At 31.4% G+C, this 15,857-nt stretch overlaps 1 protein-coding gene across 2 annotated transcripts in view; it reads left to right on the plus strand.

Moving 5' to 3' along the window:
- RFX7 (regulatory factor X7) overlaps positions 1–15,857 on the plus strand; it is a 127,340-nt gene that overhangs the window by 82,040 nt on the left and 29,443 nt on the right. For both annotated transcript variants that reach the window (XM_081292622.1, XM_081292623.1), the window contains exons 4-5: positions 7,362–7,444; positions 9,488–9,610. In XM_081292622.1, coding sequence (XP_081148748.1) covers positions 7,362–7,444; positions 9,488–9,610 — 206 coding nt within the window. The remainder of the gene's footprint in view (positions 1–7,361; positions 7,445–9,487; positions 9,611–15,857) is intronic.

Raw genomic sequence — 15,857 nt, forward strand, 5'->3', positions numbered from 1 at the left:
TGAACATAGAAGTCATGCTAAAGGGAAACCTTGTGCTTCTAAAGAGTATTGAAAAGCCTTTAGCTAGATGATAAAATTTTCTCACAAATCTTATCCATTCCTCTGCATTTGAGAGGTCATACAGAGAAGCCTTCTAAATGTAAGAAATGTGGAAATATCTTCAGTCAAAAGTAAATCCTCGTGTATCAAGAAATTCATACTGGAGAGAAACCTTGTGAATGTGGGAAAGCTTCCATTCAGATGTCACACCTCAGTCAGCAGAGAATTTATAGTGGGGAAAGCCCCTTTGCCTGTAAGGTATGTGGGAAAGTCTTCAGCCACAAATCTAATCTTACTAAGCATGAGCTTTTTCATAATAGAGAGAAACCTTTTGAATGTAATTAATGTGGGAAGGCCTTTAGCCAAAAGCAGTATGTCATTAAACATCAGAATATTCATACTGGAGAGAAGCTTTTTGAGTGTAATGATTGTGGAAATCCTTCAGCCAAAAAGAAAACCTCCTTACCCATCAGAAAATCCACAGTGGAGAGAAACCTTTTGAGTGCAAAGATTGTGGGAAAGCTTTCATTCAGAAGTCCAACCTTATCAGACACCAGAGAACTCACATAGGAAAGAAGCCCTTTATATGTAAGGAGTGTGGGAAAACCTTAGTTTTAGTGGGAAATCAAATCTTACTGAGCATGAGAAAATTCATATTGGAGAGAAACCCTTTAAATGTAATGAGTGTGGAACAGCTTTTGGCCAGAAGAAGTACCTCATAAAGCATCAAAACATTCACACTGGAGAGAAACCCTATGAATGTAATGAATGGGGAAAAGCCTTCTCTGAACGAACATCACTGATTGTGCATGTGAGAATTCATTCAGGTGATAAACCTTATGAATGCAATGTATGTGGAAAAGCCTTCTCTCAGAGTTCATCTTTCACTGTACATGTAAGAAGCCATACAGGTGAGAAACCCTACGGATATAATGAATGTGGAAAAGCTTTCTGTCAATTCTCAACCCTAGCTCTGCATTTGAGAATACATACAGGTAAGAAACCTTACCAGTGCAGTGAATGTGGGAAAGCTTTCAGCCAGAAATCACACCATATTAGACATCAGAAAATTCATACTCATTAAAAACCCTATGAATATCTTCAAGATGGGAACACATCAAAAATTTATATATCATAAAGTCATTCTGAGGCAGTGTACCACAAATGAAGGGAACTTACACAAATTTTGTTAACAACTTTGAGGACACTGAAAATTCATATTGAAGAGGAAGACATTTGTATGATAAACAGACTGCCAATAAAAAAAATACTCCACAGTCAATGGTAAAGGTAATGCTGAAACAATAGATGTTTCCATTAAAATTGGAACAGAAAACAGGCCTGTTACTCCATCAATATAGATGTGAAGTTCTTCACCTGTGTAATAAGTTGTGTTAGAAAGGAAGAGACAAAAACAGATGCTATGATCATCTGTAAGTAATAAAACTCTGGTATTGCTTCAGCAGAGGGAAAGAGATTCTAGAAAGAGACCTATGCATTTAGTAGAACTTGCAATATTAAAGAAATCCATCAGATGAGAAAATATGGGACTATTTTAAAAAATTATTTGGAGGTAATTTGTTCTCTGAAGGGGAAAGAAAATAGACCATGAACAAACAAGCAAAATTCATGGGAATTGAAGACTGAAAGATACAAAAGCCATGCACTAAAGTGGCTGTGACCTTTGGAGTAGGGAAACTTTCCTTCTTCTTAACAAATTTAAAAATATTTAGCAGTTTTACTTGTGAGTGTATATGCTCAGGAGATACCAGGAAATTTACTGTGGCTTGATTTGTAGCCGAATATTGGAAACAACTTAATTGTTCATCAGGAACAAAAAGAAGTTCTTATGATGTGACACTATACATCTGCAAAATGCAAATATGAGATCCACATGTTATTAACAGAAGGATCTAAAAAAATTGCATTGAGGGGGAAAAAGAAGTTGCAGGATGATACATATAGTGACTTTGTAAATTTGAATTAAAACTTCATGAAATTTAGTACTTTATATTGGTAATGAATACATCCGTGTATGTTAACGTTTTTGAAATGGAGAAATACAGGCCGAACTTTTGATAGTGGTAGCCTGTGAAGAGTGAGAGGGGTAGGGAATAAGTATGGGAGGCAGGGTGGGGAGGGGGCTTCAGCTTTTTATATATAAACATCCATTTCTCTTGAAGACTGCAAGTAAATATATGAAGATACTGGCTAATTCTGGATTGTGGTATATGGATATCTTGTCTTATTTTTTGTACTTTTCTGTATTTTTAAAATTTCTCAAAGTTAATAAGAATGGGAGTGAGGATGGGAACTCTGTACCTGTAGAAGTTATGTTATAATGGACTAATTTCCAACCAAATACTAAACTTTTTATAGAAAATATTTCTAAAATTTTATCAACAATGAGTGGATGGACTTGCTCTCTATGTAATATGAAATTATCTATTTTATTAAAATTAAAATGATAGCATACTAAAAAAAGAAAGAAAGAAAGAAAGAAATTCACGTTCTCATGCTCTCTCTTCAGATCTACTGAATGAGAAAATCAGGAGGTAGGGCCCCCGCAGTCCTTATTTTATCTAGCTCACCACATGATTGTGATGCAAGCTGAATTTTGAGAGCTTCTCTGTTAAAACTCAAATGATAAATAGTATGAAAAAAGTCAGCTTATCATCCATCGTAGATAATTTTTATACCCTTAAGTTTTAAGAAGAAATTCAAAAATAATAAAGTTAAAGATATGCAACTGTTATGACCCATTATTTCTACTTTTAGGCACGTATTTTACACAGAAACTCTCACAGAAGGACATGGGAGACAAAAATAAGGATTTCATTGCAGCACTATTTGAAATAGTGCAACTTTGTGGTAATTGTCTTTTAATAGAGAATTAACAAACTGCTTTTGTTCCATAGGATATTGTTTGTTGTATATGCTATTAAAAAGATCAAGTCAAAGAAAGATGAATGACAAAAAGTTTGCATCCTTTAAATATGAATAGTGATACTTAAATACCCTTTCTGCTTCTCTCTGCTTGCTTTGATATTTAGTGAGTTTAATTTTAAAAAATAAATAAATAGGGTATTGAAATATTTGCTATCTAGCTCCATTTTACCTTTCAGGATCTGCCTCAAAGGGGGATTGAATTTGAACAAAACAGGTCTTTAATCTAGTTGAGTGGGAAAGTATGACTACATCCTAGAGAGGATTATTTAAAACAATCAGTAGATGCAAGTAATTAAGTATAAACTGAACACTTTCAAGAGTAAATACTATGGCCCAGAGTACAGGGAAAAAAAAAAAAAAACAGGTCTATTGTAGGATCATGTATACAAATTTTCTGGAGTTGAATTTTTAATTAGTTTGTTTTTTAAGTTAAAGTAGACGAGAACAACAAGGCTATATACTTCTAAACTGGCTCTCAACCTTTTTTAGCCCATGTCCCACTGGGATAAGTGTAAATATACTCTTGGTGTTAACATCATTTGAAATTTCAAAATAAGTACGTTTTAAATGTGTGGATGAAAGCTTTTGTAATTACAGGGAAGAGCCTTTTTCCTAGCCTGTCATTTTTTTGTACAAAATTATCACTTAACTTGATCAATAAATTAGCAAATATTTGAGGTTCCCCCTAAATTTGAAATCTTTTCTTTCATATCTTTGCTTTGAGAACATTTTTTCTTCAACTCAAGAAAATGAAAACTTTTAAGACAAGGGAAGATGTAGATATGTGGACCTTCATTTTGTTTATTTATATGTGGTGCTGAAAATCGAACCCAGTGATGTATGTCTTAAATGTTTTTTATTGTGAATTACTCAACATAAAATTTAGCATTGATCATATTTAGTACATTTCCCTGATTGTTAACCCTATTCCCATTAAGCATCATACACCCTCCCCTCGAGCCTCTGGCAACTGCTAGTCTACTTTCTGTCTCTGTAGATTTGCCTATTCTGGATATTTCATCTAGAGTCATACAATATGTGGCCCCTTACATCTGGCTTCTTTGACTTAGTCTGTTTTCAGGATCCCTATGTATTCTAGTATGTGTCAGTACTATATTCCTCTATTATAACTGACTTTCAGAATTTTATAATTTTTTAAAATATTTATTTTTCATTTTAGTTGTAGGTGGACACAACACCTTTATTTCATTTTTATATGGTGCTGAGGATCAAATCCAGGGCCTCACACATGCTAGGTGAGCGCTCTACCTCTGAGCCACAACTCCAGCCCTCAGAATTTTATAATTTTTACAAATTTATGAGTTGGTCTCTTATGTAGTACTCTAAAAGTAGAGCACCATTATCCTTCATTTCACAAATTCAGACAAACATATTTCTTTTTGATTGTCAGTAAATCAGCATAGAATGTTAGGTTTTTATTCTTACATTTAAATTTTTTACAAGGCATATCAAATAATCTGATGTTGACCACACTTGGCACATGATACTCTTGCCTAGAGAATCAAGGAACATTAAAGTCTTCACCTAGACCAGCCAGCATTGTTTGAGAAGCCAGTGATTAGCAGTGAATGACATAGTATGCCCCAAATCGGAAACCTTTGTGAGGACCCCAGCCTTGCTGGAATAGAATGCCATCAGTACATACTTGGATAATTTTGTTCCTATTTGCTTCATAGAATTTTTATAAAATATGCTACTGTTCATATTTTTTCTTCTGTGTGTTGAACCTCAAATAGCAAATGAAACAGTAGTAGAATATTTACAAGTTCTTATTGTTTGAAGTAGTAAAAAAATAATAATAGGACACCAAGTCTGATCTTTTTCAAAGCTACTTTATATATATTCTCCTTTCAGTCATCTCTTTGGTTCTTTTTGTTTGGTTGGTTTTTGGGTTTTGTTTTTTTTGTTTGTTTGGTTGGTTGGTTTTGGGGGTTTTTTTGTTTGTTTTTTTGTTTTGTTTTGTTTTGTTTTTTGTTTTTGTTTTAGTATTAGACACAGTACCTTATGTTATTTATTTTATGTTATGTGTCGCTGTGAATCTAACCCAATGCCTCACATGTGCTAGTCAAGCACTCTACCACTGAGCTACACCCCCAGCCCACCTCTTTGGTTCTTTATCCTAATTTGGAATATCTTCTGAAATTTATTCCCTATTCTGGATTTTTTTATCTATTCTTTTCTCCAATGTACATAAAATTTGAAAATATAGAATTCCAGGTTTTGTCAACAGTATAAAACATATTTTTATTCTTAATTATCAGAAATCACATTATTATATTTTCTCAGACTTTGCTCATAATAACATGTTTTATTATTATAACATAGCCGTCCTGGATTTAATATGATAGTCATTGTTGGGATTAAGTGGGAAGAGTTGATAGTAAATATGACAAAAAATATTTTAGGAACATATTTAAGACGTCTAGATTACAGTGAGAAGAGGTTGGAAGCAAGGAAACCAGCTATTTAGACATTTAATAACATAAATATCATTGTATGTCCTTAAGGGCAAGAATCTTATTGATGTGTTATTCATCTGTGCTTTGTTATGTTCAGTCTTTGCCTAATTCATGATATACAATATGTGTTCAGAGTTATCTTACATAATTTGTGAAACATAACAAAACAAAATGAGTAAACTAATGAGTAAATGAATTCTCCTTCATTGTTGAAAGTAAGACAGCTAACGACCTTGTAGTCCCAGTGAAAATAAAGAGACTAGAAAAATATTGGGCAAAGAATTAGAGGTCTAAATAAAAGATTGGTATGGAATGTACCATGAAGAACAGAATTAAGCATACTTCAAAATTAAACACTCTAGGAATTAGAGAAAAGTGATGTTAACACTTAAGAAGGGAATGTGTCTGGTATGTTTGTTTTCTTTGAGAGCTATATAGGGTATGCATGTAAATCTATTAGTATTGAGGCAAAAGCTAATTGGAAAATATTCATGCATTAAAATGAGGAGCTAGTAAAATTATGGCATTTGCCAGTAAATGGATGGAACTGGAGACTATCATGCTAAGTGAATAAGTCAGTCCCCCAAAACCAAAGGCCTAATGTTCTCTCTGATATGTGGATGCTTATGCAAGATAAGGGAAGGGAGAGAAGAATAGAAATTCATTTGATTAGACAAAGGGGGATAAAGGGAAGGGATGAGGGACAGAAATAGGAAGAACAGTAGAATGAATCAGACATAACTTTCCTATGTTCATATATGAGTACACAACCAATATATCTCCACATCATGTTCAACCAAAGAATGAGATCCTAATTAGATTAAGTTATACTCCCTATATATATATAATGTGTCAAAATACATTCTGTTGTCATGTTATTCAGGAGTTATTTGCGTATAATTGACAGACTAAATCATTCTTGAATGAATTCTCAGACTTAAACTTTTGTGGGTAAATTTTGATGAATATGAATAAGCTCACTAGGCTAAAAACTTTACAAAAATTGGATTAGTGTTTAATCTGTGCTTTATTAAGTAATCTGTCCACATTTTCCATTGCAGTGGAGTTTTACTTGAATTAAGCTACCAAAATTTTGCTCTGGATACTTTTATTGTAATAAGATTTATGTTACATTTGAAGCTATTATGTGGCAAACTCATCTGGGAAACAAAGCTATAAAAAAAATGCAGAAATTATTTTATAGGATACATTTATAGACAAAGTGACATAGTTGCAGGACAATAGTAGTAGAGAATCTTACAAATAGGTTCTCTAAGTAGCAGCCATTGTTGGCAAATCAAAGAATAATTACATCTTCATAGTCCCGAAAAGGTTGTTGGTTTCATCTCAGTGTTTTAACTCAGTTCACTCCACAGGTAATAATAGCAGCAGCTGCAGTCACATATTCTAGGTATTTGAGAATTAGAAAAAGATCCTAGAAATCCTCTCATCCATTTCACAGTTGTAAGGAAAATTTGCCCGCAGCCAGAGCCAGTTAAATTCATGTTTAGATTAACTAATGAATGTTTCTCTTGGCTTCTGGTCTAGTACCTGTCCTGCAATATTATAAAACTGTCCTTATTTAAATATAATTAAAAATGAGAAACTTTTTCTCTTAAGCATCGATCTATACTTTTATTTGTACCTTTAAGAATTAATAAGGAAGTACCTTTTCTGTTAACTTTTTGTATTTTATGAAAATATCAACTTATTTGTATTATTTCATTGATGAGGGCAAAAGCCTAGATTTTTGTTTTGATTAGTAGGCAATTAATTTCATCCGGTTTAAATTTAGAGAATCAATGTCTTTTAAGAGTAGATGTTAGTAAATTTTGTTGGGATGAAAACAAACATTTTTTAAAATGATCTTTCTTTATAATCTTTTATAACCAGCAAGAAGTTGAGAAGTTTACAGACCTAGAGAAACTCTACCTCTACCTTCAACTGCCTTCTGGTCTCAGCAATGGAGAGAAAAGGTATATCTATTCTTTTTTTTTTTTTCTTTTTTTTATTGGTTGTTCAAAACATTACATAGTTCTTGATATATCATATTTCACACTTTGATTCAAGTGGGTTATGAACTCCCATTTTTACCCCGTATACAGATTGCAGAATCACATCAGTTACACTTCCATTGATTTACATATTGACATACTCATGTCTGTTGTATTCTGCTGCCTTTCCTATCCTCTACTATCCCCCCTCCCCTCCCCTCCCCTCCCCTCTTCTCTCTCTACCCCCTCTACTGTAATTCATTTCTCCCCCTTGTATTATTTTTCCCTTTCCCCTCACTTCCTCTTATATGTAATTTTATATAACCCTGAGGGTCTCCTTCCATTTCCATGCAATTTCCCTTCTCTCTCCCTTTCCCTCCCACCTCTCATCCCTGTTTAATGTTAGTCTTCTTCTCATGCTCTTCTTCCCTACTCTGTTCTTAGTTACTCTCCTTATATCAAAGAAGACATTTGGCATTTGTTTTTTAGGGATTGGCTAGCTTCACTTAGCATAATCTGCTCTAATGCCATCCATTTCCCTCCAAATTCTATGATTTTGTCATTTTTTAATGCAGAGTAATACTCCATTGTGTATAAATGCCACATTTTTTTTATCCATTCGTCTATTGAAGGGCATCTAGGTTGCTTCCACAGTCTTGCTATTGTGAATTGTCTTTACTATAATTAGGTTGTTTCTAGGACAACCTTAGGATTTAGGCATGTTATATATATTCTGGTTGTTATTATTTTAAAATAGTCCTAAAATAATTAGAAAACAGAATAGCAAAACAGTAGATCATTTTAGTCTTTGCTATTTGGGAAAGTATTTAACTGCATTTTCTACTCATTCGTTTGTGCAACTGAATAAATACTGTGAAATGCAATTGGGGTTAAGTTTTATAGACAGATGAATTTGTGCAGTCTGAGAAATTGTGAAAATTAAACAGAAAAGCGAGGAATAAATGGATAAGTATTTTGAGGAATAAAGTGTAAGATGCTTTTTTGTGTTTTATTTTTAACATATTATCAGGTAAGCACATTACAGAATGTAAAAGAAATTACTGGTATAGAATGAATTTATGATAAATGTAAATTGTTTTAAGTGATTAGTTTCATCATTAAAAATATTCAAGTCTTAAAGGCACATGTTCTCTCTGATATGTGGATGCTAACACACAAGAAGAAGGGAAGAATAGAAGTTCAATAGATTAGACAAAGGGGACTGAAGGGAAGGAAGTGGGGATACAAATAGGAAAAACAGTGGCATAAGTCTAACATAATTTTCCTATGTACAAATATGAATACACCACAGTGAATCTCAACATTGTGTATATCCATAATACTGGGATCCTAACTAGAATAAGATATAGTCCATATTTGTATAAATATGTCAAAATAGACTCTACTGACATGCATAACTAAAAAGAACAAATAAAAATTTTAAAAAATATATTGTCTCATCTATAAACTGTGGAGGGAAGTACTCCTCTTAGCCTTTTAAGTATTTCTTAAAATTCATTCATTCATGCTATTCTCAGCAATCTATTACTTTAAAATTGTGCATGAAAAGAAACAGAATGAAAATTGTTACTTTTACCTTTTCTGTCTTACCTCAGACCGTGCTGCATAACTATTTTAGTTATTTTATATACTAGAAATTTCTTCAGTATCTTCTTCGAAACTAAATAAATTATTCTTATAGGTAACTGAAATGAATAAGTGAGCAAATATCCATTTAGAGATAATTTTGGCCCAAACAAATACCTTATGTTGTCATTACTTCACTGCCTATTTCACTGTAGAAACCATAGAAGAGATGAAACTATAACAATAATTTTAGTTTGATCCTACCTTGTGAAACCAGAGATGGACAATTTGGGTATCTACTATATATCCTAACTTTGGTTTACTCATTTGTGATGTGTTTGCACATAGTTCTTTAGTGGAATTTTTAGGTCTGGCTCAGAAATTATCATTGAATTTGCTGTCTAGTTTAGCTTAAACATATTTTTATTTTATGATTAGTGATCAGAATGCCATGTCATCTAGTCGGGCACAGCAAATGCATGCCTTTTCCTGGATTCGGAATACCCTAGAGGAACATCCTGAGACTTCACTGCCCAAACAGGAAGTCTATGATGAATACAAGTAAGTATTATATGTATAAGGCATGCTGTACTATATTAAAGAAGTTAAGCACTATATGTAGCTACAATGCTTTGTTTAAAAAAAATCATTGTTATAAATATATCAAGTTGATGATTAGTAGAACTCTCCAAGATTTCTTCTAGCTCCAAGCTTCTGTGGTAGTATGTAATACAGGGCAAAGTTATCAAATAAAAGGATGTTTCTAGATTACTTCAGAATGTCTGAGGGGAAAGGGACAATGGCATAGATCAATGGATTCCCATATAGTTCTTAAAGATGACAAGAAATGGGATTGGAGGAACAGTGGAAAGCAACAAATAAGTCAACGTATAAGGAAAAAGCAAAATATGAATTTTACTTGGACTTCCTAAAGGTCCTTATCATGAATCCAAAACTCTTTAATTCTCCATGCCAACTAAAGAAGGTTGTGAATTATTTATTCAAAAATGAGTTCAATGACTTGTGCATTTAAATACTCAAAAGATGTAATTATACAGATAATTTATTTAAATACAGGTAACAAAAACATGGAGGCTGAAGGATCCTTCTAGATAAAAGTTAATAGATGATAATTCCAAGCTGGTTTAACATTTTTATAATTGATTTGAAAGGGAGAATTTATATTGGCAAAATAAATAAAACCAGAATTTTCTGGTTATTGAAACGTCAAAACAGGCATTAATGTGTTGTAATTATACAATTTGGGAGAAAAGTATCAAGTAAGTACTGTCATTAACCAGTGTAAGACAATGCAAAGAAATTACATTTGGTGACTTTTAAATAGCTTTAAGAATAATTTGGAAATAAAAACACTGCTGTAGAAGAAAAAACTACATTTATTCATCATTGGTGTCTAGAAAGGAAACTTTCTTATTCAAAAATCTTATTATGGACTTGGGTTATAGCTCAGTGGTAGAGTGCTTGCCTAGCACATGTGAGGCACTGGGTTTAATCCTCAGCACCACATAAAAATAAATAAAATTAAGATACTGTGTCCATCTACAACTGAAAATAAAAAATAAAAATCTTGTCACCAAGAGAAACATAATGAAACTGAAGAAAAAGATTAGGGAAAAATATCTAAAATAATAAAGAGAACAAAGATAAACTGAAGAACTTCAGGTGTGTTTTTGTTTTTATTTTTTCTCTTTAAAAAGATTAAAACTCAGAGTGAATGCATGTGATCCAAGCTGATCATTCTCTCAGTCTACAATAATCTGTTGAATCCACTATGTACAGACCTGTGATAAGTTCTAAAGATAAGATGAATAAGACCAATGCAGTCCTGTCCATATCAAGGAAAATATAAATGTAAAAGCACACATATACATATATGCATGAATTCAAAAGAAGCAAAAATCTTTTTTTTTTTAAGAGAGAGAGAGAGAATTTTTTAGTGTTTATTTTTTAGTTTTTGGCGGACACAACATCTTTGTTTGTATGTGGTGCTGAGGATCGAACCCGGGCCGCACGCATGCCAGGCAAGTGCGCTACCGCTTGAGCCACATCCCCAGCCCAAAAGAACTCGTATACATATATGCATGAATTCAAAAGAAGCAAATTTTAATTCAGAAAAAGGTTATGACTATCAGGCAAACTCATGTGTTAATGTATTAAACCCTAAATTGAAAATGAAGAAAATAAATTCTGTCAGAAAACTTTAAGGCAAGTATTTTAGCTACTCCTTCTGTAAGTCGTTTCATCTATTAAATGTAGCAATTGAAGATGCATGAGGTTTTAGTTTTAAAATTATAAAAATTGTCTGAAATAGGAAATGTTGAAGAACTAATTATCCAAAGATATCTTACAAGTTTCCCAAAAAACAAATTAGGCAAATGAATATATGATATTTTTATAATGGTCTAATATTTATATATCCTTTAAGTGATGTTCTTCCACTATACAACCCTTCATCTCACTAATAGAGACAACATCCAACATCTGCTGAAATATGACCATAGTAAAGTTCAGTGGTAAAGAGCCCCTGGGTTCCAGCCCTGGTACCTACCCCCAAAAAAAAAAAAAAGTTTTTAAATGTTTACTGAAGAAAGCAAAATACAACGTAACTATATATTTTATTTTCAAAACAATTTCAAATCATAGAAGAATCGATTCCACTTGGACACAAAAAAATACTTATTAGTGAAGATTTTGAGAGAATTTTGTCCTTTCCTAAAGGCCTTTTAGAAAGTATTTGTTTTCCTATTTAGAGTGCCTGAATGAAGTTTCCTGAATAAAACCCTAATAGAATGACTAGTCTCAAATTGATTCTGTTCTGAAACATTCACTGAAAAAAGAAAGATGTTATTAATATGAAATGTTTTTTTAAAGCCATTCCTTTTAGGTATGAATGCTTTTATATTTCATTGTTTAGATATATTTATATGAAAATCAATCCCTTCCATAGTCTTTAAAATCCAGATTACTTTGAGGAAAAAACAATTATGTAATCTAATGGAGTAATGACTAGCTTCTATTAGCCATGTTTTCCTGTTTAATTAAGACTTAATTTAACAGTTTTAAGGAATTTTACATGCAAAGATAGTTTAATTTACAAGTCATTGTAAGCTTTTTACCTTGTTGAAACTTTTGAATTCTGATAGTCATGTGCTTATGAAAATAATCATTGAAGTATTTTTATATTATTTTTCTAATTATGAAAGTAATATGTTTTTATGAAAATTTTGGCAGATAGTTATAAATGTGTAAGGATTAAAAATAACACAGTATCAATCTTACTACCTAAAACTTAAACTTTAATTTATTTTCTTTTAATTTTTCTAATATCTTCTTTTATGTTTATATTCTTTTTTTACCAAATATAGCCCTACTACTTAGGTAATTCTTGGATGGGCAGTTACAAATAACACTGCAGTGAACATACTTGATAATAATTTAGTTTAGATAATTAGAATTGGGATTACTGGCTAAACATGTTACAGTTTTTATTTTCTTTGTTATTCACTAAATGCTTTTTTTTCTGTGTTCATTCTTCTTTTACATGTCTATTTCTTAATGCTTATGAACCTCTGTATATATTAGATAATATTAAAATGTCGATGTTTTTCAAGAATTAATTTTAGTTCAATTTATATAACTCTGATTAATGAACTTCGTAGCTTTTAATGTTGCTAATGTATGTAGAAAGAACTTACCCATGCCACTAGATGATGAATACTCATCTTAGGTATTTTTTGTTTCACTTTTCATATATAACCCTTTTGTTTCATCATTAGAGCCTCCTATATTCAATCTTCTTCCTTTATGTTCTCTGTTCTTATGCCAGTATACCATGTAGATGTTTCAGCCATTAAATGTTGAAATAGCTAGTAAAAGACCAGTCTTTCCTCTATATCCTTCTTTTCACAGTTTTCCCTGGTTTATTTTTTGAACAGATACTTTTTTCATAGGAATTTGTGAGTCACTTTTCTAATTTTAGATACAAAAACCCCAAACAAGTTTTGATTCAAATGTATTAACTGTAAAAATTTACTTTAGAAAAATTCTGCCTGTAAATATTTCTTTTTTTTTTTTTACATTTTTTTAGTTGTTAATAGACCTTTATTTTATTTATTTGTATATGGTGCTGAGAATTGAACCCAGTGCCTCACACATGCAAGGCAAGTGCTCTACCACTGAGCCATGACCCCAGCCCAATATTTCTTGATTTATGTCTTTCTTTCATGCCTATCAGTGAAGTTTCCTTATTTTCCTTTGATTAAGTCCAGTTTTTTCTTGTTATATTTATCCCTTAGGAATTTTTTATTGTGTTATTTATATTATAAAAATATATTTTCCTATTGTTTTACTATTGCTTTGTTTGGGTTTATAGGAAATCTATATTTGTTAACAGTAAATGTTGGGAGGTTTTTGTTGTTTTTTATTTTTGTTTCTAATTGTAACTATTGACTTTTTTTGTTAGTTTATTCTGGGTATCTTCTTCATTGTCTTTATTTTGTTACTACATTCTATAGAATTTCCTCCCAACTTTAACTGTAACAATATAGGTATTTTTGCCTCTTCTAGTAAGTTTTCTGATATTAAAGATGTATCATTTATACTTGACCAAAAATAGCATCTTTGGAGATTATTTTGCAATGATGCTGCTTTGAATTATTAACATGATACATTTTATAAAGATATTATCTAATATAACCTCTTCTTTTACTCATAAAATAAAGGCTCTCACGTGTAGACATATACATTTGTGCTATTGATTTTTGTACTAAAGTATATTATTCAGGATTTCATAAGTAAATTTGGGCTGTAATTTGTTTTTTCTCTTTGTATGTGTGCTCATCTGGTTGTGGTATCAGGGTTAAGTCAACAATGTAAAATGAATTTGGAACTCTATCTCTAATTTTCTGTGCTCTGTAACAGTTTATATAGCATGGTATTATTTGTTCTTGAAAGTTTTAAAGAACTATAAAACCCATCTAGGCCTGGAGCCTTTGTTGGAGGTAGTTCTTTGAAAATATTTTGTGTTTTATTCTGGTTAGATTTTTACAATTTTGGCAATTTGTTGGGGTCTTTTTTAGGATTAATTATATTTTTTAACATATTACAATAGGACTACATATACTATTTTCATAAATTTAATATCTTCTATATCTATTAATTGCTTTTTTAAATTTCTGGTTTGGGGCATTTGTACTTATCACCCTTCCCCAACATTTTTCAAATTTCACTTAGTTGTCATTTATCTTGCTGATGTTTGAGTTTTTTAAGGAAATCAGATTGGTATAACAGTTTTATTATCCTTTTTTCCTATTTATTAGGTGCCTTTTTGTTTATTTCTCCTGATTTTCTTGGGTTTTTTCTTACTATTTAAATGGAATGCTTACTTTTCATTCTTTCACATTTAAGATATGAATATTTGTATCTGCCAGTTTTCCTCTGATTATAGTTTTGACTACACCCACAGGTATGGGTTGTTACACAGTTGCCATTATTTTCTAGTAATGTGTATAGTTTTTATTTCTTCTTTGTTCTAAATTAGTAAGAAGTATAATTTTTCACCCTGTTTCATACTTCTTATTAATTTCTGATTATATATTATGATCAGAGAATATAGCTTAATTTTTAACATTTAGGTTTACTTCTAGTCTAATAATTATCAGTTTTTATAAATATTTTTAGACATTGTCTTTATCACACTCAAACTGTATATTCCATTAATATCCACTAAATGTGCTTTTTGTATTTTTAACTTTTCTAAATTCTACACCAAAAAATACTTTATTTCTTTTTGTCTGTTTAATCAGTTGAGGATGAGTAGTGTGCTTATCTCTGACAAAAAGGATATTTCTCTCTCAGTTCTTGATAGTATCTTGAATGAGTTGTGCTTTATAGATTTTAGGGCTATTTAACTTAAAAAAATGCCTAATTTTATATGCTTATTATAATTATTGCCTCTTGTCAACAACAAAAAAATGATGCTATATCATATTTAATGTATTTTACCCTCGATTCCTTGGTATCAATATTTGTGAGTCTTTCTAGGTGTCTTATCTGATAGATACACTTGTCTATCCTTTTAGTCTTACTTTTTATGTATCATTTTGGTTAAGGTGGATTACATTATTTTCTGAAGTTTTTATCTAAAAATTTTTCTTTTTTAAAATCTTAACCCATGCACAAAGTTGGTGGAATGAACCAATCCAGAAACTGGTATATGCAAACACATGATAGCAACAGAGGTAGAAGCAATCACAGCTCTGCTACTTTTTCCTACTGCATGACAGAGACTGGTATTCATCCTGAATGGATTTCTTATTAAGTAACACGTAGCCTCTTTTATCAGTCCTGAAGGTCTATTTGCTTTGGGTAGAAACACAAAGCCTTCAGATTTGTAAACTTGACAACTTTAGCTACAATATTATCTGGTATGTAAATATTCTCTCTAAATCTTTTTTTTTAATCTGATATTTTTAAGGAATATGAATGTTTTTTTAGTTTGTATATAATTTGTAGTGTGTGAGACACTTTCATGCTTACCTACTAAGTTTGCAATTTCTATTGTATTCATCAATGTAGATTAAACTCTTAGTAGAACATGGAAGGCAGAAATAGACATTCTGGCAACATTTGCTTTACTTAAATATTGAGCATGTCATGAGTTAAATAACATAAATAACACTTTATGTCTATCTAAAATCTAGGTCATATGTGCATAATTGATAGGGTTTTTTATATGTATAATTGTTGATTAATGTTGTAACATCTATTTAAGATAGGTGGTAGCAAA

Source organism: Spermophilus citellus, assembly GCF_964194105.1.
Source record: "Spermophilus citellus genome assembly, chromosome: 4".
NCBI classification, from domain to species: Eukaryota; Metazoa; Chordata; class Mammalia; order Rodentia; family Sciuridae; genus Spermophilus; species Spermophilus citellus.